The 24,510-nt window shown below is 38.8% G+C and overlaps 2 protein-coding genes across 4 annotated transcripts; one reads left to right on the top strand and one right to left on the bottom strand.

The window, feature by feature from the left end:
* Positions 1-633: 633 nt before the first annotated feature.
* Positions 634-8,620, bottom strand: LOC103708844 (Restriction endonuclease, type II-like superfamily protein). 2 transcript variants are annotated; one of them, XM_008793937.4, is made up of 2 exons: positions 8,305-8,620; positions 634-2,003 (listed from the first exon to the last, which is right to left on the bottom strand). In XM_008793937.4, exons 1-2 carry the CDS (start codon positions 8,483-8,485, stop codon positions 1,024-1,026), a joined length of 1,161 nt encoding a protein of 386 aa, XP_008792159.2. In that variant the 5' UTR covers positions 8,486-8,620; the 3' UTR covers positions 634-1,023. The 2 variants fall into 2 exon arrangements, with proteins under 2 accessions (XP_008792159.2, XP_008792160.2); XM_008793938.5 differs by having other exon boundaries at positions 634-1,987; positions 8,305-8,590.
* A 35-nt stretch (positions 8,621-8,655) lies between these two features.
* LOC103708843 (cytosolic Fe-S cluster assembly factor NBP35-like) lies at positions 8,656-19,236 on the top strand. 2 transcript variants are annotated; one of them, XM_008793936.5, is made up of 3 exons: positions 8,656-8,812; positions 8,919-9,020; positions 18,109-19,236. In XM_008793936.5, the coding sequence occupies exons 1-3, from the start codon at positions 8,770-8,772 to the stop codon at positions 19,008-19,010; spliced, it is 1,047 nt and encodes a 348-aa protein (XP_008792158.1). In that variant the 5' UTR covers positions 8,656-8,769; the 3' UTR covers positions 19,011-19,236. The 2 variants fall into 2 exon arrangements, with proteins under 2 accessions (XP_008792158.1, XP_088576181.1); XM_088720055.1 differs by having other exon boundaries at positions 8,723-8,841.
* Positions 19,237-24,510: the final 5,274 nt, after the last annotated feature.

Below are 24,510 nucleotides of genomic sequence, written 5' to 3'. Positions count from 1 at the left end.
AATATTAGTTTTCTTTTAAATAAAACCTCTTTAATGTGGTTCAAAAAATTGAATATTTTTAAGAAAAAAAAATCTTGCAATTTTAGCGTATAAATAATTGATAAACTGGAGGATTTATAAACAAGCGTCCACTGAAATTTAAGCATAACTAAAAAAAGAAGGATTATGTTATCTAAGCTTCATTTAACAAATTGGGAAAGGTTGTCAGGGAGAAGAAGGAGTTTTTGCATGACCTGTGTTCTTGGGATGGACGCGATTGGGTTTTGATCGGTGGGTAGGCTTTACTTGGATTACAACTATTAGGTAACAACATTATCTTGTGTTATGGAAGAAGGTTTCTGTGAGTTACTTGAACAATTATGGGCCAGATAAATATGTTGCATTCAATTATATATATATATATATATATATATATATATTAGAGATACCTGGTTACAAGACCAAGAAAAGAAAAGAACACAAGAAAGCAATCACCTGATGCATGCAAAGCTTTTTCTTATTCTCTCTGGACTTTGGCACAAGCAACCAAATTTGTAGAGGTTTCTGTTAATAACACGCAACAACAGGCCAAGTCAAATTTTTATTCAGAGTTGCAGTCTCTTACGGTAAGCAAACAGTTATTGTCGGAATAAGTTGAAATCTTAAAAGAAAGTCTGTATATTTAAATATTTCCTTCCTTGCTACATGTGAAAATCCAACTGAAATCTAATCACTAGATTTCCATGTCCTCTGCATTTCTGTTTTCCATTTTCCTGAAATACTAAGACAATCGAGAGATAACGAATTAACATCCACCAATAATATCATTTTACCAATATGATAACAATTACAATTAAAAGAACAAGGATATTGGTGCTTGACACATCATCATCCAGCCTTTTTCCAACAAAATGGGGCTGGTTAGGAGGCATGATTAGTCAAGGAACCTCCATGAAAGGATTGATCAGATTTTTGTGGCTGCCTACATGGCTGCTTAGCATCCAGACCCAAGTTGAGGACACATCCTTCATGACAACACAAACATCACCTGAAGAACTCTACATGACCACCAATATCCCTGCACAACAACCTTGCCTCTGCAGCCAATTTCCTACTCCTGCCAATCATCAAACCTGTCAGCTCATGCTTTGGTTTTGGTTCATAGGCTTTGACATCTGCTTCCCTCCCCATCAACAATGCCTCCCTTGCTGGGACCACACCCCCCCACCAAAACTCACGAAGAATTCCATGCATCAGCTCCCAATAGGCACGGTCGCGAAACACCCGAAATAGGCTGCTCCCATTGGGAGTCCAGCAATAGAGATCAACCCAGTCCCTGTCCATGATCTCCATCAGGCCTTGCACTTGGGGCATGTAGTAGTATGGCATAGCTTGCCAAGGCAATCCAAGCTCGGGTTTCCCCTTGTTATAGGGGCATTTTACCTCAAGAATCCCACCATCAGGATGGCACCCAAGAAGGCCATCAGGTGAGGCACCAAGCCATCCATAGCTGGCATCTGCATGGATTGCAAAGCCTAATGAACCCACGTCTCGGCCTGTGATGCTCTTGTACTGCTCAATGGCTGCAGGTTCCTGAAGCACACCCCAGTTCATTGCAGCCTTGGCTGCTGCCTCAAGAGTGATGGCCTCTGGTGCAAACACTTTCTCATACCACAGCACAGACCGACGATTGCCCTTCCAGAAGCCCAAGGCGGTGCTGAAGGTACTTGTGGTTAGCTTGTCCTTGCGCAGGGCAAACCACTCTTCTGACCGTTGGGGTGCATCAGAAGAGGTGAGATGGGCTGACACGACCAGGGCTGAGCCAGTGCAGAGGATCATTGGAGATGATGGTTGGGATACCTGTGATGAGGGTGTGGTGCAGGTCCGGGCAATGTAACCTTCGAAGTTCTTTCTCGCAGGTAGAAATCCAGAACGGGACAGGCATGCATGTGTCATTGCAGCTAGGGGTGGTCTGATGCTGCTGGTTATTCGTTTCGATTGGAGGGTCCTTACAAAATCATGCACTGCTTGAACGTTAGATACAGGAGATGGAATAGAATGGTATATAAAGAGAAGACTGCACAAAAGACAACTGAGAAAAAATTGTGCCATTTGATTTTATGACCAACAAAAATTAAGAATATAATCATGTGAAGCAACAAAATTAGATTCTATTCTTTCTTGCAAGGAGGATACAAGAGGTCTTTGTTTGGGTGAAGCAAGAGCTAGCATAGAGAATATTACCAAGGCAAGTATTTGATTCCTAACTTTCAGGTACTGGTCAAACATATCAGAAGAGAACCAAATTATAAGTTATCCTGGGCCAAACATTTAGTGATAAAATTGGAAACTAATCTTAAACAATAATCTGTCTGTTTATAGATAAATGCTTATTTGGGGTCATCCTAAATCTGAGCCTGCATAAATAATAATTTCAGTAAAACCAAGCAGATGTATAGACTTATAATAATGCAATTAGGAAGGGAACTTGGAAAAAGAATTAGTTGGACGTAGTGCTCTGAGATAGGGAATTGACTAAAGTTTGCAGAATTACTAGGAAACTGAAGTCATGCCATTTAAGTAATTACACATATGAGAGGAAAAATTAAACTCATACCTTATATGCAATAACCTAACACAGATACCTGTTTGACTGGATTAGCCATGAAATGCGTATGGGAATTTTCTAGTTACATTGGTTTTATAACACAGTTAACCAACACAAACCAAGTAGCAAGTGAAAGCTCTATTCTTGATAGAGTGTACAGAAAACCAGCCTCCCAAAAAGAGAATATTCAGGGATATTTTGATAACTAGGATATTATTCATAGAACACATTACCAACCCTAAAATCTCAACAATACAATATGCCCAAGCATCATGTTTAGATACAACAGTTCTACAATGAAAGTTTAGATCAACTCACAGCATCTGCTCTATTTCCCAGATTGATGAAACTAAGAGATTTCAAATACCATTAATGGTTCTACAATGCCTTTTCCCATCAATTGGGCAGCTTTAATAATTTCTATAACCATTAATTATTGCCAATTAGCCAGTACAACTTCAATTATGAACTTTGAACTCTAGATAGACAGTCATGCCATAACAAAATTTAACAACTACTCATATGCGTGCCCACAGGACAGCTGCCAAAGCCAGAAGGAACCATAGGGCTTTGGTTTGGCCAGTTGTGGTGTCTCTGCATTTCCTCGGTTTTGCTTAATAGTTGATCTTCTGATGACAGAAGGAAGAAGTGTCTAGAGAACTTTGGCCATTTGTTCTCAAGGCATGATATTCACCTAGAAAGCCTTTCTCTTAATTGTGAAGGCTCCTATGAAAAAGTGAGGTAAATTGTTGGTTTGTGAGATCTAAAATTCATACCATTGGTTCAGCCTGAACTGATAGCCTATCTTAAACATATTCTCCCTCCTTTAAAATGAAACACATTTCTATCTCAAGTTATTTGGGGCATCTTAGTTTATTTGGAGGGACCGATTATGTTTTCATAATATCCAAACATTGGAAGGGTGCTTGCACATTTTTTGATTTGATTAAACCACTCCAAACTCCTAGAATTCCCCCCCCCCCCCCCCCCCCCCCTTTTTTAGTCCTCATTTGAGCACATTTACATATCTTTATTTGTTACTTTCAGGGTTTTAAAGCATCCTGGTGCCCCTTTTCCATAATTACTTGGTTGGAGGTTATTAGTGTCTTTTTATTTCCTCCTAGTTCACTGACTTAATGTGCGACTTATTGGACCTAACTTTGGCCTTCCTTATTAGTTTAGTCCTCTAGAGATCTTCAAGTCCCTTTCTGATGCAGCTCCTTTGTAGATTAGAGCTGAACTTTTCACTCTTTTGGTTGATTAAATCCGAGATCTCGTCTGAAGTTTTCTTTTTTTATGATAAAACCCAGCAATTTTTTTTTTTCAAAATGCAAGACAAAGAGATAGAAAAGAGAAGAAAGTGGGAGAGGAAAAGAAATAATGGAGACTACGAGAAACTAGAGAAAGAAGAAGAGCAATGATGACTAAACAGAAGATGAGAAAATAGGTTTTTTGCATATTGAACCCCATATTTTGTCAATATTATATATGCCAGCTCCCCTTATCGTTATTTACAAATAGACCTACGAAAATCCATATATATTGCAAAATGAACCTCAGTTAAGCTTCCATTAATGGAACTTGATGAAGCTATTATTGAAAATGTTAGAGAAGACCATTGTATATTTGATGACCAAAATAACCCATAATAAAAAGCTATTTTGCTTCGTGACCCTGTCCACGCTCATGCGCGAGCACATCCCCCACAATCTCTCCTCATCCCCAAATTCCCTTACCTCTCTCTTCTCCACCACTCCTTTATCGTCACCTCTATTTCCCCAGCCACCACTACCTCCTTTGGCCTCTACGGCCATTGGACAACCCTCATCCCCCATATTAAGTCTGAGCTCGACATGACCCTCCCCATCCTTTACTAGGAGCAGATCATCAAGGCCATACAATACTTTGTTCTAGCTAGCAATGGCAAGTGTGCTCCCCATCATGTGAGTCATCGCTTGCAAGCTTACCGGTGGCAAGTGCTTCGCTGCCTTCCCTGCATCTATACCCTCGAGATGGTCGATACAACCTTCCTTGTCCATCTAGCTCTGCCAAGATAGAGATCGTGATCATCCAGAAGTCTTGTCTCCATACTCAGCTCCTCAAGCAAACGATCCTCAAAGAGACCATCATCATCATCCCAGTTCATGTACAAGCATTCCTCCAAGAATGATCAGTTTGATGGATTAAATAAGGGAACCGACCATTTGGAGGCAGGAACAAAGAATTGCATGTTAAGGTAGAGAGCTTCCCATTCAAGATCGATGGTGAGGAGAAGGGCAACAGAAGGAGGAGCAGATTAAAAAACTGAAGGTGAAGATCAAGGAGCTAAGGAGGACAGCCTCAGAGCAAAGCTCTAACAAGTCGAGGTGGTCTCTAAAGGACCAAGGGAGATCGATGAGTGCTCATTGTCTCGAAGGTTCCAGGGGCTCATCAATGCTTCTACTCAATCAAATCTTCTCAATAACTTGACAAAGCCCTTAAAAATCTATCAACATTGCTTCAAATCTCAAAATCTAGAAGCCAGAGACTACGGATTCATAGGTAGAGGAAGGAAAATTCAGAGGACCCAACAAACATGCTGTAAGTGAAAAGAAATTTCAAAGCCTTGAACTTCTAGGGTTCCAAACTCCCAACTTAGTGGGCTTGGCATCGACATTGCCATTGGCCCAGGGAGCTAGTGTGTAGCCCTTGCAAGAGAGAAAGAAGACTATCCCTTCAGTCTTCAAAAAAAAGAGAGCAAGAAGAAGGCACTGAAAGAGGAAAGAGGAGAAGGAGGTGGTGGGGAAGGAGGGAGGAAGAAGGGGAGGGTTTGGACCTAGTTAAGGTTAACCAGATGTAAAATGGATGTTTTCTACCTCTGAGTCCATGGTTAAGTGGAGCAAAAGAATATTATTGGAAGGGGTTTTTTGCAATTTATATTGACGATATCTGGTTAATTTGTGAGCATGAATAGTGATAAGAGAAGGCTTTTTATATAATATCGATAAAATATGGTGTCCGACATGCAAAAATTCCTAACTCCACTAAATCATGCAACATCTCATCTACATTCATTCACAAGAATCATATAAATAAATATACAATCAAAGCGCTACCCAAGAAATATTCAAAATCCCAAAACACCCCTCCACTATTGTGGTTAGCCCTGGGTCTACTTGGAAATAAGGATGGAGTAAGGAGGGGTGCATGGATGCCTAAGAGAGATGCGGCATCCTTATGTTCTTGTAACCTACCTTTCCCTTGTGCATATTTTTTATTGGTTGGCTAGTTAAAGACCCCATATAAAGGGAGGGCTAGTGCACGAGACTTCCACCACTACAAAGTCTAGGGCGGGTCAAATGCATGCAGTCTTACCCTACTTGCAGAGAGATTGTTTCCATGTTTCGAACCTATTGCGCCAAAGCTCACCCTCTCAGTTAAAGACCCCATAACTTCTAAAAAGGTCAAGGTGGCACTTAAATCTAACATCACAAGATCACATGTAATCTAAAATCCTAAATCATCCGAAACTAGAGATTAGGTCATATATCCATTATACAACTAAAATAAGCTCTAAAACTTAAAAATTAAATGCTAAACAAATGGAGACCAAAGGCAAATATCTGCATAGAAGTTTTCCAAATGGAGACCATTTTCTAGTGCAATCATCTACACTGGACTCTCCATCTAGTTAACTGGGATACATATACTTCTTTTAGTGTCTCCATCTTATAATCTCAAATATTTGCCAACTCTCCTATGATCTGCTCCAACTTTGGCTACTTTAGGTGCACGCTAATATTTTTTCACCATTCTTACTAATTCACATTTTAAATTCATTCTACACACCTAGTATTTTCTTTCTTCACTTGAATCAATTATCCCTTCTATTCAAATTCTTAATCAGCTTCCGTCTATTGCCAATCAAGTTTCTAATTTTATTTCTTCTTATACAACATCTTGATTTTAATCCACTGTTCTTTTCGTAGGTGGATTTGAATATTTATTATATATCCTTGCCACTCTTTACGTTCCACCACCTCCTTTGATACATTTATAATTTTTAATGTTGCCTTTTCTCTCATATATTGGCTGATACAGGGTTTTTCTCTTCTTTTACTTCTCATATCACCTCCTATTCTCAGAGTCATTGCTATCCAGGCTGTCATATTTAGTGACAACTAATTGTCCCTCCCTGTGCATGCTAACTAATACCTTAGATATGGAGCATAGAAATTGTTTTCTTATGGGACATTCCCCAGATACTTGCATTCTACAAGCATGCTACAATCACAAACAGTAAGCTTTAATCTCACTAGCTGTGGCTTGCATTATCTTCTTGCACCTTGGCTGTCTTGGGGCCATCTTCATTGCCTTGGATTCTTGCCACATGACCTAACTATCATTTCCCATATTATCACTATAACTTCAGATTCTTGCAATCAATTTCTGTCCACATCACATTGCCATTCCAACTGTCACCTACAAAACTACCTACAAAACTACTCTTGCTGCCATGATGCTGCTAGCTTACCAGTTCCATTCTAAGCTTATACACTTCACCGCTAGCCTGCATTTCTAGCCTCTCATCAAATAATTCTAGATTATCAAGGCTACAATTCTACAGATTCATTTAACCATTCCACCTTAGACCAGAATTCCTTTTAAGATCAAAACAAATTTGTCATGATTTTCTTCCATCAAAATCCTAATCTTGTGCTGATGTTATGGTTATTACTCTAGCTCCAGTCAGTTCTTTCAGTACTTTGTGGACTAGCCTTGTAACCAGCAGCGGACCTTTATAGCTTCTATTTTCATTTATACCATTGTCTCTTCTTGCTCATGAAATCGCTTCTAGTCCTGCAAGTTAAATCTTCCTCAGCCTTCAACACTAGTGTTTGTGCATCAAGCTTGTTAATCGCTTCTTTTGCAATCATAAACATACCCTTGTTAAAGTGCTATCAATCTATTCCAAGCATGCAATATTCTACCCCCTAGTGTCGTGCCTTCGTCGCTTATTTCGTTTTTCTAGCCACAAAAGTTCAGTTTATGCTCACATGAGATGATGCATTCACCTAATAGCTAGTCTGCAATTTTGATAATTTACAAGTAGAAAGGCATTCTTATTTATGTAAGCCCTGTGGTGTAGTAAATCATCTCAGACCACTAAATTGCAACATTCTTCCTCTCATAATATCCCACTCACCAAAAAGAATCCAAAATTATAACCATATAACCCAAATCCCTGCAATAACGTTTCTTCATAATTGCATGAAATTGATAAGGCCCACTAGTTAACCTCATTTAGCAGAGACATCAAGAGCCAGCCTATTTACTGCTTCCTGTAATAATTTTCTACTTTTCTTATGAGCAATAACTAGAAGCGAAATCTTCAACAGACACCTCCTAAACACCCATTGTATCAGGGGAACCAAAAAAGAAACCGAAGCATCAATACTTGAAATCTCCCTTTCTTCAATAACCAACAAAATAACTCGAAAAGGAGTATAAACTACTCAAAAGAGTACAGATTGCTCAAATTTCTGCACTTAATTTCAAGTAAAAGGAAGAAGCAAAAGAGAAAGAAATTAGAAGAGAAAAAGGAGCAAAGGTCATATTTTTCGAACTCATTTACGAACTCCAAAAAAAACTTGGGGAGAAAGAAAATAAATTCAATCCAGAAGGTAATGGAGCAAGCCCAAATCAAATCTTTAGAGAAAAGCCGCCGCTTTTAGTACCTGAGGGACGCCACGGAGTGCCCGACCGCTGCATCGTAAACCCAGAGGAACCCTTGGCCGCAGCCCATGCGGGAGCAGTAGGGGACCCTCGTCGAAGGGGAATACAAACAAACACATGGGCGGGGTTCGATCGAAATGGGTACGAACACCTCCCGGGAAGACGCGGAAAGATTAATCTCATCTCATCTCCTGCCCTTGTTCCCCGAACCAACGACGGGAGCGGCGCCGTTATGGGAAGTCAAGGGAAAGGTGAGAGCTTTTTCCAACCAGTGGGAAAACAACGCATGGTCCAATATACGTCAACCGTCTGATCTATATCAGATGGCTCCACTCGTCGAAGGGATAGTGGGTATTTCTGGAAATCTACATGCTTATATATAAAATCTCTCCTTTTCGTAAGAGATCAAGGCTTTCTTCAAAAAAATCTCTCCTTTATAGAACGGTCGAGAAAGAGAAGAGGGGGCGATGGAGAACGGGAACCATGAAATCCCTGAGAACGCCAACGAGCGTAAGATTTTCATTTTTTAAATTGAAAAAGTAATCTTTTTGCTCTTTTTTTGGTGTTTTGTCTGATTTTTGGGGGTTTCTCGATTAATATTTGGGGGTTCTTACAGATTGCCCGGGACCGCAGTCGGAATCGGCGGGGAAGGCGGACGCATGCGAGGGATGCCCGAATCAGCAAATCTGCGCCACGGCTCCAAAAGGCCCTGACCCTGGTATATTTGTCTTCAACTTTATTTTTTTTCCATGTTCTGTTAAAAAAGCTACAATTTTTATTCGTATTTTTGTTGGAAGAGATAGCACTTGATAGGTTTTCTTGGAGTTGGTGAGATTCTAAGTTTTTGGTAGTTAAAGTTTTTTGAGTTGTTTTGAATTTTCTTGCTTCTTGTGTGTATGATGGCCTTCGGTACAATTTCTTCCTGAAAGTTCATATGTTTTGTACGCAAAGAAGCTTCTTTCTGTAGAGAGAGAGAGAGAGAGAGAGAGAGAGAGAGAGAGAGAACTAAATCTTTTTTTTTTGAATGAAGAGAGAGAGAGGTCTAAATCAATCTTCATCTGTAGTGGCTACGGATTCTTCGATCTTGTGCAGAAGGGGTTGCATGTTGTTTGTTGGTTCCTTAACTTTGTTTGGACTGTTTGGACTAATTATTTGAAGCTTAGTTGCTAAACTTCCACTTAAGAGAGTAAAAATGAAAGAAAAAACTTAGTACATGAAAGCTTTGATAACTTAGCACGTAAAAGCTTTGAGGTTGATATTGTTCTGTACAACTGTGTAAGGGTTTGTTAATTTTGCATTCTTCTTTATATCAAAGTGAAGATTTGGGAGTGAGAAAATTAATATGTATTTAAGCTCTCAATTGACAACAATGTTCAGGATTTATTAGTGGGATAATACATTAGATGTGCTCGGCAAAATTTTAAGCATGTTATGGTGGAATCCGAAGATCAAATTCTGTTATTCAGTTGTTGAGAAAGATGAGAAATAATGGAGTATAATGACTATGGTCGTTCTTGAATGAGATCTTCAAGCCCCACCATCAAAGAGTTTGAATCTAAATTTAGAGTCTTCCCTTCAGGAGGCGCCAATAATTTAGAGTCTTCCCATCAGGAGGCCCCAACCTGCGATATGATCCCAATCTCCTCATATTTAGTCAGTTCAGAATTCTTCTATTTCGGTGTATATCACTAGAAAGGTTGTTTTTTGGCATTTCTTTTTCTTTTCTCTGTCAAGGCAGGTTGTCTTGAATTTTGAGACAGTTGTCTAGAAACTTTGTAATAGTCGAGTAGTTTGGTGTTTTGATATCGTTTGAAAATAGTGAGGATTATTCTTAATAAATCTTGAGGTTGCTTGTTTTTTGTCCATGCTGATTTCACCACCTGATAATTTATCAGACATTGATTTCTATCAAAAAAGCCTAAAGGACTGTTGTATTGATTTGTTGCTGACTTTTTGAGCATTCTTTATTCAATTTTTAGTCATTTTTTGTCCTTCTAGGTATCAACTTTTGGACTTTTTTGTTTGATTTGCACCTGTTTTCACTGCTACATTCTTTGTTTTGTTTGCAAGACATTTCGCCCTTTATTGCACTATGTCTAATTATATACGGAACATTATTATGGCAGGCCTGTAAGTTTGTCTTACTCCTTCCCTTTAATTCTTTTGGAACTACATTTCCTTAGTCATCTCCTGGCTAGGGGTGTTATATCTTTCTTATGCTCTTCCTACCTTGTGCTCAGAACTTGCCTTGGCTTTTTCTATTTCTTTTGTATTGCTTTACATCTTTTGTCATTCTTTTAGCTCTTCTGGTGTTTGTTGCTTGGCTTAGCTTACTTCCTACCCAAAGTTCATTTGGTTTGGAGATGACTTCCTCGCATTATAATGTCATGAGTGAACATCTTTCCTTTAGTCTTTGTTTGTTGGTAAATATGAGAAGTTTAGCTGTTGGTTCGTTATAACTCATGCAGACCCTAAGGGATGTGATATGTGGATCTCAATGGCTCTGTGTATTGGCATTCTCTCGCATCATCTGGTTTTGCAAGTCTTAATAATTAGTTCTGGCAGGACTTCTCATATATTTTGATGTTCACGAAGATTTGTGATAGTCTTTTGATATAAAGCTTCCGGATTTATAAGATCTCATACCATCTCCCGGTATTACTTGATTCTCTGTTTCATAGTCCACTTAACAAGGTGATCAATCAACCCAAGCGTTCAATGATATACACAGCCTGTAGCTTAGTCTTGTGGCTAGGAAACCATGACTGTCCTCTCAAGTGAGTTCTACACTTATAAATATTTGACATCAAGTAGATTTCATCCACAAAATCCATTTTATCATATGCCAGTGTTTTTTTTTTTTTGACAAATAACTACACCAGTAAATTTCATGTGGGTCAAGCTTGAATGTGTTATGCCTGGAGTTCAATAAGTTCACACATGAGACCTAGATCCATGTTTAAGTGTGTCATATATTTACGCGTAATCTGACCTTCTTGGACTTCTAGTAATGTAGCCTTATATGTTGGAGAGACACCATGCCTGTTGAATTAGATTGATTAATTTTTGATCGCCTCTTGCTTATAAGGTTTACTACAGGCTCTTATTTCCAAGTCTAGCTTATTCTCTCCAAATTCTGATATCTTGATTTATTATATCATCTAGAAAGAGAGGTACTTTGAATTTTACCAACATATTAAAAACTTGGTCTTTATCGTTGTTTGACGTTTCTAATAGTCTCCTTTTAATTCTTTGAAATGCATGGTGTCGTCACCTAGCACAAACCCTATTCTAGAAAAGATTTTACTTAGGAATGGTTCATGTAATCCATCATGGTTTTTCTTTATAAAAAATCTTTTTTTTTCATTATTCTATTTTTAGCCTCTAAGATAATGCAACCACCAGTTGAACAAAAAGCACCTTCTAAGATAAGCTGGCATTGGATAAGGACATTTGCATGCATGAGATGAACCCATCAAATACCTACTTTTTTTTTAGCAAGAACGCTGGCAACTTCTTCGCAGCCTAAGGCCTTTGTGATTAACCACATCCACACCATTTCTTTTCGATGTTAATGAACCTAATGCATAATCAGCTCATCCATCTTTCTCCTATGAACCCAGTAAAAGCCTCTGAATCTTTAAACAATTGCAGAATTCTTGTTCAAAGCAAGTTAAAGCTGCCAGGTCATGAAGCCTTGTTATTCTCCTCTCCTTAACTTCCTAAACATAGAACTCCCACTCCAAGGGGCCTTTTAACATTTTTCTAGGTTAGAGATATTATTAAAAAGATTTTTTTTCCCTTTTAAGTTCTTTTCTTCCATTTACTTATACATAATATTCAGATATTTTTGCATATATACCCCTTGGAATATGTCTTATTGCACATTTATCGCTAAAAGGTTATATTAGCATATGGTTTGCCTCTGCCGACACATCCCATTAAGCATTCTTGTGCCAAATGCCTGAAGCCATTGCTAAATGGTTATTATTGGCTTGAATGACTAAAATATCATTTACTCCCATCCATATTTTTTGTTTTAGTTTGTGACATTTGGGAAGGGTATGGTGTAAAACAATTATTACGAAAGTCACCAGACCATTGGAACAATTTTGGATGGGTATTGATGCTAAAGGACATTATCCAGCTTGGAGTTGACGCAAATATGAGCTTCCAGACCATATGAGCCTCCAAATGTTGCTAGGCAGAAACTTAACTCTATGGGCAAATCTGCAAAAAATTTTGAAATGAGCAGTATTTTTGTAAATAACAATGTTTTGAGGGTTGAATGTCCAAAAGGCATATGTTGAGGATTATATATGCAGAAGTCTCAAATAAATATAGATGTATAGATTTAAGTCAGACTAACCCTGTTTTCTCTTATAATTTTAAGATATGGAGGTTTGGTTGTCACATAGCAGGCATTGTTGGTCCATGTTTTGTAGGCATGTCTAATGGTTTTTCGAGGCATAAGCGAAGTGCACAATCAAGAGCAGGATTGTTTTTGGAAGAATATTTTGCTGGGCAATGCCAATATTTTGTTTCAGGCTGGAATATGTTTGCAAGTATTGATACTATAAAACTATTTATACTTGTAAAGGATACTAAAAAAATGAAAAAGTATTTAATTAAGGTAACAAAATGTGGGAGAATGTTTTGTAGTTCGCTTTGAATCTAACATTAATCTTGGAATGGCAAAGCCAATTTAGACAAGAGAGGGCATGCTAGAAAATTTGTAAGCATAGTATGCTGTACCGGCCCGTACCGGCCGGTTCAGCACGTACCGTACCGGTCCAGACCCTGACCGGTATGGTTCAGCCATAGAAAACGGTACAGGGCCCGTGCCGGCCGAACCCAGTCGGAGCTAGGGAAGAAGATGAGAAAGAGAGAGCGAGCAGGGGAGGGAGGGTGTGAAGGAGAGGCCTCCGCACCCCCCCCCCCCCCCCCCCCCGCGGGTGGCCCTCCACGGGCGGCGGAGGCCTCTCCTCCCTCCCTTGCTTGCTCACTCTCTCTAGGCCTTCGTCTCCTCCGGCTTCAGCTGGGTCCGTTTCGGTACGAGCTCGATACCGGTTTTGGTTCCAAACAAACCGAACCGGTCCGGTAGGCCACCGGTACACCTACCGGTACCAGTTCGGCATACCTTGTTTGTAAGTCTAGTTGGTTGATAAGAGGCATATTTTATTTTTTACATAGTTTTAGCTAATACAATAGTAAAAAAAAATTCTGAGGTTTTCTTGTAAAAGAGTCTAGATTAAGAAAGCAAGGTCTCTCATATAGAACAAGCATATCATCAATATGGTGCAAATATTAAGCCCGTGAGTCTCATAAAAAAACTAGCCCAAGTAAAATTACATTTCTTATAATTGAAATAAAGTTGGTTTGCGCCAACAAAAAATAAATTTGGTTTGCTTTAAAACCAAATATGTTATATACTTGATTCCTATGCATATCAAGTATGATGAGAATTGAATGTGTTTTTGCTTTCCACAAATATTAAAAAGAAAATTAATGCTATACTAGGGGTGCAAATGGGTCGGGTCATGAGTGATCCCAACCCAACACCATTTTTTGTTCGAGTCCTAATTTTGGACACAGACCCAACTCGATAGAAGATCGAATCGGGTTGAGTCCACTGCTACAATTTTTGACTCAATGGGTCATTCGGGTTGGGTCGGGTCGGGTCGGGTCCATGTATAACCCGGACCCAACCCAAAAAATTCGGGTCCGATTCGGATCCGGGTTGGGTCCGATTCGGGCCAACCCATCCATGGCTTCAGAACTTGTGTTTGCACCCCCATAGGCTGCAGCCCATAAGCCCAAGTAATTTTACAGATTTGGGGCGGGTCGGGTTATATCGTAGGATTGAAAACCCATAATTATCCAAATTTCAAATAGGTCGGGTCGGGTCGGGTCTGAATTCAGTAAATCCAGACCCGATCCGGAAAATTGAACAAATCCAATTTTAGGACCTGACCCGGCCCCATGGGTCCTCCAAAATGGGTCGAGTCAGGTCTAACTGGGTTGGGTCTGGTTGGATGGGTCACGGGTCAACCCAACCCATTTGCAGCCTTATGCTATACCATAATAACTACTTCATTATATAAAGACTTCGAAGTAATCTTAGAAAGAAAAAGAAAATAAAAGAAATGTATGAGATATGTTAGGGTTCTCAAATCTATTTGTGAGATAAGAGTTAAGGTTGAATCATGTTATCATTAGTGCTTTGAAGCCCGACTAGCCGAGTTGACCTATTTGACCCATCACCTGCCAGCAATGGTGAGTCAAGTTGAGTCTAAATTGGCTTTTAGATAAAATCCATCCAAACTGCTTAACCTGAAGATTTAACTGTTCAAACTGTTCTAGTTAACAGCTCATTTGATCTAGCCAAATTGATTGATTTTTTTTTTTTTAAAAAAAAGAGACCCTATCCCTTGAATCTTAATCTCATTTTCTCTCATCTTCATCATCTTCTTCCTACTTATGGAAGTGACCATCAGCAATAACTAGATCAACAATTCTCCTCATCCTTGTCTTGATCTTTTCTTGGACCTGACAAGGTGGTGTGATCGGAGGGGATCGATGCAGTGGGGCAATAAGGGCGCTTGGGCAGCGCTGAAGGGGGGGTTAACAGTGGTGCTAGAGAAGAGTTGGGCCAGAGGGGGTTGAGGCTATGGGAGCCAAGAAGGGCTGAGTACTGGAAGGGGTTTAATTTGTGAAACTCCAGGTGTCAATGGAGGGAAATTGAGGTTGTGATGGTTGGGAATTGAGGTGGTTACTAGGGAGTCAAGATGCCAGAATGGGAGGATGTGGAGAAGGGAGGAGTGGAGGGCTTGGGTTGGGAAATAGAGAAGGGAGGAGCGGAGTTCATGTATTAGAGGGAAAAAAAGAGGCAGACTGAGTATGGAAGTTAATATGTAAAGGCTGGGTTATCTGGTAGAACTGCAGTCCAACTGCAGTTGAACTGTGGACCTTGACCCAAACCTCGAAATGGTTCAATCTAGCTCATTGGTTCTGAAAATGACATTTTTTTTTAAAATTTTCATGTGAACAGAACTGAGTTATCTGACATATTGAAGAGATGAAAGTTAAGTCTAAATCCGATCCAACTAATTTTTCCAACAAAAAATGAATCCTGTCTATGCGAGATCATCACATGTGAAGAGTCCAACTTGGATTAGTGAGTGGTTGGGTAGAATTAGGTGCCATCTAGGTAGGATAGGAGAACAACTTGATAATACAACTGCCACTTGGGTATCTTCTCTTTATTTAGAATTGAGCTAACAGAGAAAGAGGTGGTACGAGACAAGGATCAGATTACTCTATTTAGGATTAAGAGAGATTATTATTTTGATCATTAGGTTGGATCAGTTCATCTTGGATCTGTCGTAGTAATGTTATCAAACTTGGTTAATCATAATATATTCAGGGTGAGGTGCCATTCATTATATAGATCATAGATATAGATATAGAAGGGTGATTTCTTTTTTCTAGTATAACCTTGGGCTACTTCAAGTATGGGGAAATTTTTGGTCACAGATCTTCATACAAATGAAATATTGTGACTAGCATATACTTGTAAAACTAACATCAAATGCATGATGCAGATGCATTTGTTTAATAAATATTCCTGCCTTCTCGTTGATCTCCATCATAGGGAGATAATGACCTCTGACAGGCTGAGGCACATTGATAAATGACCCTGGAAGCTCTGCATTCTTGTAACATGCCAACAAGATCACCATTGATTACCTGTTGTATGTATAAATATATCTAGCATTGCCTTTCATTTGATAGTCGTTAGGGAGAGAGAATTACCAATGGCAGGTTGATACATATTGATAAATGTCCTTATAAGCTATTCATGCTTGTTTCATGCCATTAAGGTGACCTTATTTAAAATATGTTATGTATATGAAGGTAATACTTAAAGCAGGTTTAAAAGATCCTATGGGGTTGAAAATTAAAAAATCTTCCATGACTCATTTCTCTTTATTATTATTATTTATATTAGCAAGATTAAGATCAACCTAATTTTATGAATTTCCAACTTATGAAAAAAAAACAACCTAATATTTCATATTATTATTAAGATTAAAAACAGCCCACCAGTGACTTTTAAACTTCAGAAAAGAGCTTCTCTGAAGTTAGAAGCTTGAGGTGGAAATGTTCAAATTCTTCCCTGGGTCCAAAGGTGTGCTGACTTCTGTCTACCCTGCAAGAACTAGCAAACCAAACTTGTATGGTAGCTTCATCATGAAATAGTGATCTGGTTAACTTGGGAGGTGTAGAAAAAGAACAATAGTGGTGTTGCTCTTTTCTTGTGTCTTGCACTGGTGCAAACTGCAAACCAACTTCAACCAAGCTGAGATATCGTAACCGTGCTGATGCCTATGCCTATATATTTGCATAAAGACATCCCCTACTTCAGGATTAATTATTATTTGGTGATAACCCTTGAATCTGGTAAAACGTTTTATGCAACAAATCTATAATATTAGTGTTTATTATTTACATTAGGCATATAAATACTTCAACTGGTGCTCTAACTAGGTGTGTTGTGTTGGGGGATTCTTTTGGTGTCATAGTTATTCATCCTGGCTTAAATCTGTGGTTGATTTTTCCCCTTTATTTTTGATCCTACATAATTAAAATCTTGTTCTTAAAACTTGAATATTTTGCATTACTTCTTTCCATGTTCAGTCAATGACTTAGCGTTATATTTCACCTGTTTGTTGGTATTCTATTGGTCTCAACTTATTATATACATGAGTTAAGCTAGGCCTGGCCTTGGATAGGGATCTAGTGCAAGTGTAGATCAAGGCTGAACCTTCCTAATGGTAAATCAACCTTATCAGGAACTGCAGAGACCTATTGGGTTTGGTTTTAAGTTGAAAGTCTTGTAGAAACATTCTGAAATATGGAACTGTCTTATATTCAATATGTATATCATCAAAGATAAGGCAGCCTGCAAGTGATGCATGGCAGGATAGAAATATGCAAGGATTGTGGAAGGTTGCTCTGGACAATGTTATCTAATTGCAGTAACAAAGGAAATGGTTTGCAAACTTACGTGGAGAAGGGTCACTGTCCTGGAGGTTCTCGTTTTGATAGCAACAACAGTCAACTTAGGATCAAAAAGCAGAAAACAAATTTGTGTGCTAGGGCTTCATATTTTTGTTTCTGATAAGTCGAGCCATCTCCACTTAGAATATAATACATGATATTTCGTTTGATTTTTGGCAAAATCTATATTGCATCAAAATATGCTTTGAAAGATCCTGTAGAGGCACTCCTAACCTGGTTAGTGTGCTGGACAGCTCCGTAAATTAAGTTGGTAATTAAGTTATTTGATTATGTTTCAAGTGTGTATCTTGATTTCAGAAGAGGCGTTATTATTGTTTATTGATGTTATTGTTGCTATTTAATTATTGTTATTACTATTTGTTATTACTATTATCATTTTGATTACTACTTTCATTATTACATATTCTTGGCATGATTAAATTGTCTTCGCTTGTTTAGGAAGACATTGTTTCCACATTCATATATCCTGAAGCCCTTTAAGTCCGCTTTTAAGTTTTCTGCCAGTTGATGCATGCTTGAAACTATTCATTATGCAAACAAACAGTGCGCACAGGCATGTAAAATTGTTCACATATAGTATGCTGTATCATTTACTAAGTATGCATCATTTTAGAATTTAAAACATTAATTTTCTTAAGTGATATCATTGTCTGTGTTTGTGAAAAATGTAACATACAAACCTATGACTAAGTTATTGATGGGACATCAAATTTTTCTGTCAGACTTGGTCGCTATAGTGGAGAGGATGGCTACTGTTAAACACAAGATACTGGTTCTCTCCGGGAAGGGTGGGGTTGGAAAAAGCACATTCTCAGCCCAGCTTTCTTTTGCATTGGCTGACATGGACTACCAGGTTGGCCTCCTCGACATAGATATATGCGGGCCCAGCATCCCCAAGATGTTAGGCCTTGAAGGGCAGGACATCCACCAAAGCAACCTCGGCTGGTCCCCGATATACCTTGAATCAAACCTCGGGGTCATGTCTATTGGGTTCATGCTTCCCCACCCTGATGAGGCTGTTATATGGAGGGGTCCTCGCAAGAATGGACTCATCAAGCAGTTCCTGAAGGATGTGCATTGGGGAGAGCTGGATTATCTCGTGGTTGATGCTCCTCCCGGGACATCCGATGAGCACATTTCAATTGTACAGTTTCTGCAAGCCACTGGAATAAATGGTGCAGTAATTGTAACGACTCCACAACAGGTGTCTTTGATCGATGTGCGTAAAGAGATTAGCTTTTGTAAGAAGGTTGGCATCCGGGTCTTGGGTGTTGTGGAGAACATGAGTGGTTTGAGGCAGTCGATCCCTGATCTCAAGTTTGCAAAATTAAGCGAGGCTGGAGATGAGAACGATGTAACAGAGTGGGCACTGAATTATATTAAAACAAATGCTCCGGAGCTGCTTTCCATGGTTACATGTAGTGAGGTTTTTGATAGCAGTGGGGGTGGGGCGGCAAAGATGTGCATGGAAATGGGTGTTCCGTTTCTTGGTAAAGTGCCAATGGATCCACAGCTCTGCAAGGCAGCTGAGGAAGGGCAGTCGTGTTTTGCTGACCAAAAATGCAGTACAAGTGCACCTGCTCTGCGAAGAATCATTGAGAAACTGGTTGCAGCTCACCAGTAGCTGCGAAATTTTAGTGCAGAATTGCTATTCTGCAGCTTTAATGGCTGTTTGTTCACAGTTTTGTGTTTTCTGGGCTTTTCTTTTCACCTGTTCATCTTACAAAAATTAAATCATGCAATCCGCTTTATGTTACGCGCAGGCTTTGTACTTCTGTAGCTGTTATGCTTTGATCTTGTATAAAATGGAGGAAATGTTGAATCAGAATTATGAATCCTTGTTCTCATCATCTTCTGTCATCTCTCTTTTGTTCGTCTTACTGGAGTAACCCACCATTATGACTCCCATTTCCCCATCCGAACTCAAACAAGTGCTGGGTGTGGATTAAATTTCATCATTCATTTGCCACCATAAAATTACATCCTCATGTTCTATCCATTCTCTCGCAGATCATGTTTCATCCACTGCTTACGTTGTGTCATGCTTTTATTTTGGCAAGTGGCATTTATGGTGAGTATTATATAACTTTGATAGCTATTCGGAGAATTAATCTCAAGTTTTGCGAGATTGATTCGGATAAAGTTATGTGAGATGCCACCATTCACTGAATTGTTATACTGATCAATGGCATCGACAAAGGCTCGGTACACCAGTTAGTGTGTTAGTGATGATTTGAAGGTTCTCGGTGCAGTCAAAAGGATCCAAGGGAGATGGGAGATTGTAGTACACCAGCAGTAGCCATATGTGATGGAGAAATGCATGTAGGATCTGAGCTGCGCCCAAAGTGACAAACTGAGAAGTGGCCATTGACAAAGTTGTCAAGGTTGGTTGCATTTTCATTAGCATAATGCTAACAACAAATCACAGATAATACTTATAAAACAAGGTTGGCTCCAAAGTAAACCATGTCCCAAGGGTTGTTTTTTGGTTTGTTGTTTTACCATCAAAAAAAATTTTTTTTTCCTGGAAGGCAAAGGGAAAAAGATCACAGTTACACTAATATAGAATATGAACAGTTATCAGTCCATCCACAATTATCAAAAACTGACACTAATTTGTAATTTTCACTCAAAAATGTCACTGAGCTGGTCTAGAGCTTTATCATTGCTCCAAGCACTCTATAAGGTGTTAAGCTTAAAAAGTAAAAATGAGGAAGCTCCAACTTGGTGGAATGTTTTCCTGAGTGAGACTTCTGAGTTGTATTCTCTAAGGATAGCCCTATGGACATAATACATGTATACATCATATGTTCATAATGATTCTTTTTCACCATTCTTGCCTATCTGAGGCTTTCTCTTCATTTTATTTCTTTCCTTCATGTTTTACTCACCTCTTTGAGGATTATCTCCCTTTTGGTAGATTCTTATTGTAAAAATATTCAATCATATGACAGAGAACATTCGAGAAATTAAATTGCACCAACAGCTGGTTGCATGTATCGGACTGCCTTAAGTTCTAATATTGGGCATTCTTTTAATTTTTCTGCTTCTAGCTACATGCAGCTAGAGCTTCAAAAATCAGATAAAACCCTCTGGCTATTGAATCACAGTAAAATTAGGGCACGTAAGACGTAGATTGCTCGTAAAGGTAACTTAAGCATAATTGTAGTTCTTGTATTTCCAATTTATGCAAAAGCGGTTCCTTGACATTTTCAATCACTCATGAACAATTGCACACCAAATTGGAAAAAAAAATGTTGCATTTATACCATCTGTGGCTTTGTGTCATGAAAACTTCCCCACACCAGAGTTATTTGGCAGTAATTAGTCAGTTTTAGTTGAGCCAAGTTCTGCACTGTAGATGCGATGGGTCCAGCTACAGCTCCAAATCAAGGAACCATTAAACATGGCTTGTCAACCCAAAAAAGTTTAATGAAGGCTCTTAATTAGCATGTTGAATAGATGGTGGTTTGATAATGGATGATGAGTTCTAAGTGTTGAGTTTGACCAATTAGCAGAGCTGCATTCAAGGATCAGAATCCTCAACCACTCATAAATGACCAATTAGTGGTGTTGCAGTGGTTCTCTGTAGCTTAGATTGTCTCTGCTTTATATACCTGCTCATTACTTCTGCATGTATTTTCACATGTTTCACAGAAACACTGAAACTTGTGTCATCATCCACTTCATTCATTCAACAAGTTAAATCTAATTTGATTGCCACAGGCCACTCTCCTAAGCTAGAGAATGCACACATACACACACACACACACAGAGAGAGAGAGAGATTAGATTCTAGAAAAAGTCAATAAATAGAATACATGGCGAAGATCAAAGAGAAGATATCTAGAACAAACTAAATCAAAGAGCAGATATCTGGAACAAACCAAGTGTGCTAGAAAATTAGGTAGCTATATGGAGGAAGGAGCACAGACAATACAAGCTAGGAGGAGCATGGCAGAAGAGGCAGCATCCTCCTCCTCACCGTAGCAGCTCCTTTTGAACTTGCAAGCCTTCCCTTTGTTGCATTGCAGTCTCATCACCTCTGGCTTTTGGTCCTTCACTTCATGTTTCTTCTTCATGGACTCCTGCTTTCTAAGTTTAGAATCCTCTACCTTGTACACCATCTTCCCTCACACTTGCTCCCTTTTTTCTCCCTCACTTCCCCACACAAAATTCTATAAAGCAAAGTTAGTTACCAGTGCATGGAACAAGCACATATCATGCCCTTTATATAGGTCCTGAGTAGTGAATATATTCTCCATCGAATAATAGAACTACCCTTTGACTCCAACGGTATTATAAATCCACCATGAGAACAATTGATAGAACAACTATTGAAAGAGAACTTATCTAACTAGAGATAAAAGGGCATTCATTCTGACCACCAAATTTGAAACTTTTGGTTTTTCATGCAATCTCTGACGCTAGCCAGCTTGTTAGGCTCTAAGTTTGATGGGTGAGGCTGTTAGCTGTGTTGTGGAGCCCTAAGTTCAGAAATCATTTTTAACCACTATCTTATTTTTTGTAGTATTTTTGTGGCCTTATAAGACCCAAGCCTAGCTAATGGTGCAAATTAAAAGAGCATGTCAGGCCTAATCAGAAACTCTTTCCTCCTTAAAATTTGTATATTACCCTTCAAAATTACCAAACAAAACTTTAAGATTTAATAGTCAATCCAGTATCGGTCCTCCTACAAATCGAGCACATATAATCCTAACTTGGTACTTTCATATTTGAACTATAGCCAATAGCAATGCCATACAGATTGTTACGTCATAACATCAAGTAAATAACGAGAAATACGACATGATTTGGATGTTATTATGGCTGACACCTGAAGCAGGGGCATGTGGCCTTGTTAAGAGAGTAGCAAGAAGGCAGAAAACCACTTGTTCTACTGTTGGATTCAAACTTCTTGCCTTTTTTTATTTGCCTTAAAAATAGAACTTTTTTGGTATTCAAAGCCTGCACTTCTAAATCCTGCTCACTTAGGTTAACTAAGTGTAATGAACCAATGGCAGGTGGCGGTGGGGACAAGTGTCAGCCTCATCCTTGTCCTTGAGCAGGAACACCTCCATGTGCCATGCCATGTGAGCATGTGTTCTTGTGGGGCCTCACCTCATCTCCTCCACATTCTGAGGTTCAATGCATCTATTTTATATGCTTGACTCAGTAACTAACAACATATATATTACAGACTCATACATATGGTTTACTAGTAAAATTGATAAAACAAACATTAAGTCGTGCCTCGTTCCTCGAGATCTTTGCTTTTACTTTCAAGCATAGGATCTAATAGGTTCTTTGCTCTTATTTGAGTCCACTAGGTTTGTCGTTAGGGGCGAAGGATTTGATTTTTCATAGGATGGTGAATATGGGTTTTCCCTCTTAGTTTGGTGCTAGTGTAATTGTAGAATTTACATTATACTTGTTATTCTTATAACTCATAGGTATTTTAATGCAATATCATAAATTACTAGTGTAATATTTATGGATAGTGAGAAAGATTATCCATGATATGCTCATTATCACTTCTGTTTCAGTTTATACAAAGATTAAAAAATAAAAGAAAATAAAGATGACACTATCAAGAGTTAGCCAACACCTCAGAGTTTATTTTGTCATCAACATGAGGTGCCACATGCTTGTGTAGCATTTGATAGGGACATAGAATGGGGTGACCAAAACGATATCATGGTTATCCTAAGGCCAAGGTCCATAGCATAGAAAAATGGGGTGCTGTGCACTGAGAGAACAAGGCATAGGGGTGGGTAGTAGTGACCCAACTTCATCTGTCAGATTCTACAACCAATAATGTCACATGAAATTCAAACAATAAGGGCGAGAGGTCTTAATCTGGTCAACCGCAGAATATGAATTATTGGCTCAGATATGAAAACGTTGAGAGCTTAACTAGGTCATTTGTCTATTCTTCTGCAAGGCTTGATAGACTAGGAGAAAACAGCCTGGGGAACCTGTCCCTCTACAACAAACTTGCACCTACCCAGCACTAATAACCCCCTAGATTTAGTTTCTTTGATGTCTAAATGCTTATTGTAAGAACTCATGCAGGCATGTGTTTTGTCCTACATTGGTTTTTTGCTAAATAGATCTTGAATACTTATATAGGATCAAGGAATCCAAATAATACCTCCCGACTAGCCTTTTTAGGTGAGGTTCTGGATTTTTACAAATGGTATCAAAGCGGACCCATTGGGTGCTTGTAATTTGATTTGAATAGATTTAAATCCTTAGCCTGACGAAGATGTTAGGGCTTAAACAGAGGAAGAATATAAAGACTCATGCGGGCATATGTTTAGTCTCATATCAGTTATTCGCTTGGTATATCTTGGGTACTTATACAGTATCAAAAAATTCAAATAATACATTCCGGCTAGCTTTTTTAAGGTGAGGTCCTAGATTGTTACATTTATAAAATCGATGGTTTCAAAAATGAAAGATAGATTTCTTTAGTGGTCGTGAGATATTTAACCGGTGCTTCAGTGAGTGCTAAGATAGCAGACTTGCATTCCTTGGTTGATGAATAATTATTAGTGGTGATGTCTTGATTAATTGGTGAACATGGGGACGACGGCCGCCAATTGGCTGGTTTATGATGGGAGTGGGCAGGCTTTTGTTTGATAACATTGCTTGGTTAGAGCCAAGCAAGGAATGATGCTGCTGCCTATAAATTTATGATTATTCAGCAAGGTTCCAATCATTGTTAAGAGGAATATGAAGGATAAGAAGTTACTCTTGGTCTTAGCATGACCCATTGGTGGTTCCAGAATCCTATGAGGTGGGGCTACTCCATCACATGAGCTGCTCCTCATGCAGTGATGTTGAAAGCTCATAGGTTCCGTAGAGGAAGATAAGATGATTGATCATAATGCATGCACTAAAAATATCAGCACAAAGGAAGTTAAATTCTTTGGCAAGATGAGAGAACTATTCATATGTACTATTTATGTAAAAGCTGATTGTACTTTATGTAATATTCATTGAAAAGCTGATTGTACTTCATAGTGGGAACAAAAAAAGAAAAAAAAAAGATGATTGATCGATTGCATCTCATCAAGTTGATAGATGATAACTTTAATCTCTGGGAAAAGATGACAAAT

Source organism: Phoenix dactylifera, chromosome 4 (assembly GCF_051530095.1).
Source record: "Phoenix dactylifera cultivar Ajwa chromosome 4, Ajwa_hap1_PhDact_Kaust_v1.1, whole genome shotgun sequence".
Lineage (NCBI taxonomy): Eukaryota > Viridiplantae > Streptophyta > Magnoliopsida > Arecales > Arecaceae > Phoenix > Phoenix dactylifera.
Note: the sequence above shows the minus strand (reverse complement) of the source record. Positions and strands in the feature narration are given on the sequence as shown.

Excerpts from the sequence above, each read along its gene's own strand:
- LOC103708844 (XM_008793937.4), bottom strand. The coding sequence starts at position 8,485 with ATGAGATTAATCTTTCCGCGTCTTCCCGGGAGGTGTTCGTACCCATTT. Across the intron at positions 2,004-8,304 it reads CACTCCGTGGCGTCCCTCAG|TGCATGATTTTGTAAGGACC; the intron begins GTACTAAAAGCG and ends ACGTTCAAGCAG.
- LOC103708843 (XM_008793936.5), top strand. The coding sequence starts at position 8,770 with ATGGAGAACGGGAACCATGAAATCCCTGAGAACGCCAACGAGC. Across the intron at positions 8,813-8,918 it reads CCCTGAGAACGCCAACGAGC|ATTGCCCGGGACCGCAGTCG; the intron begins GTAAGATTTTCA and ends GGGTTCTTACAG. Across the intron at positions 9,021-18,108 it reads TCCAAAAGGCCCTGACCCTG|ACTTGGTCGCTATAGTGGAG; the intron begins GTATATTTGTCT and ends TTTTTCTGTCAG.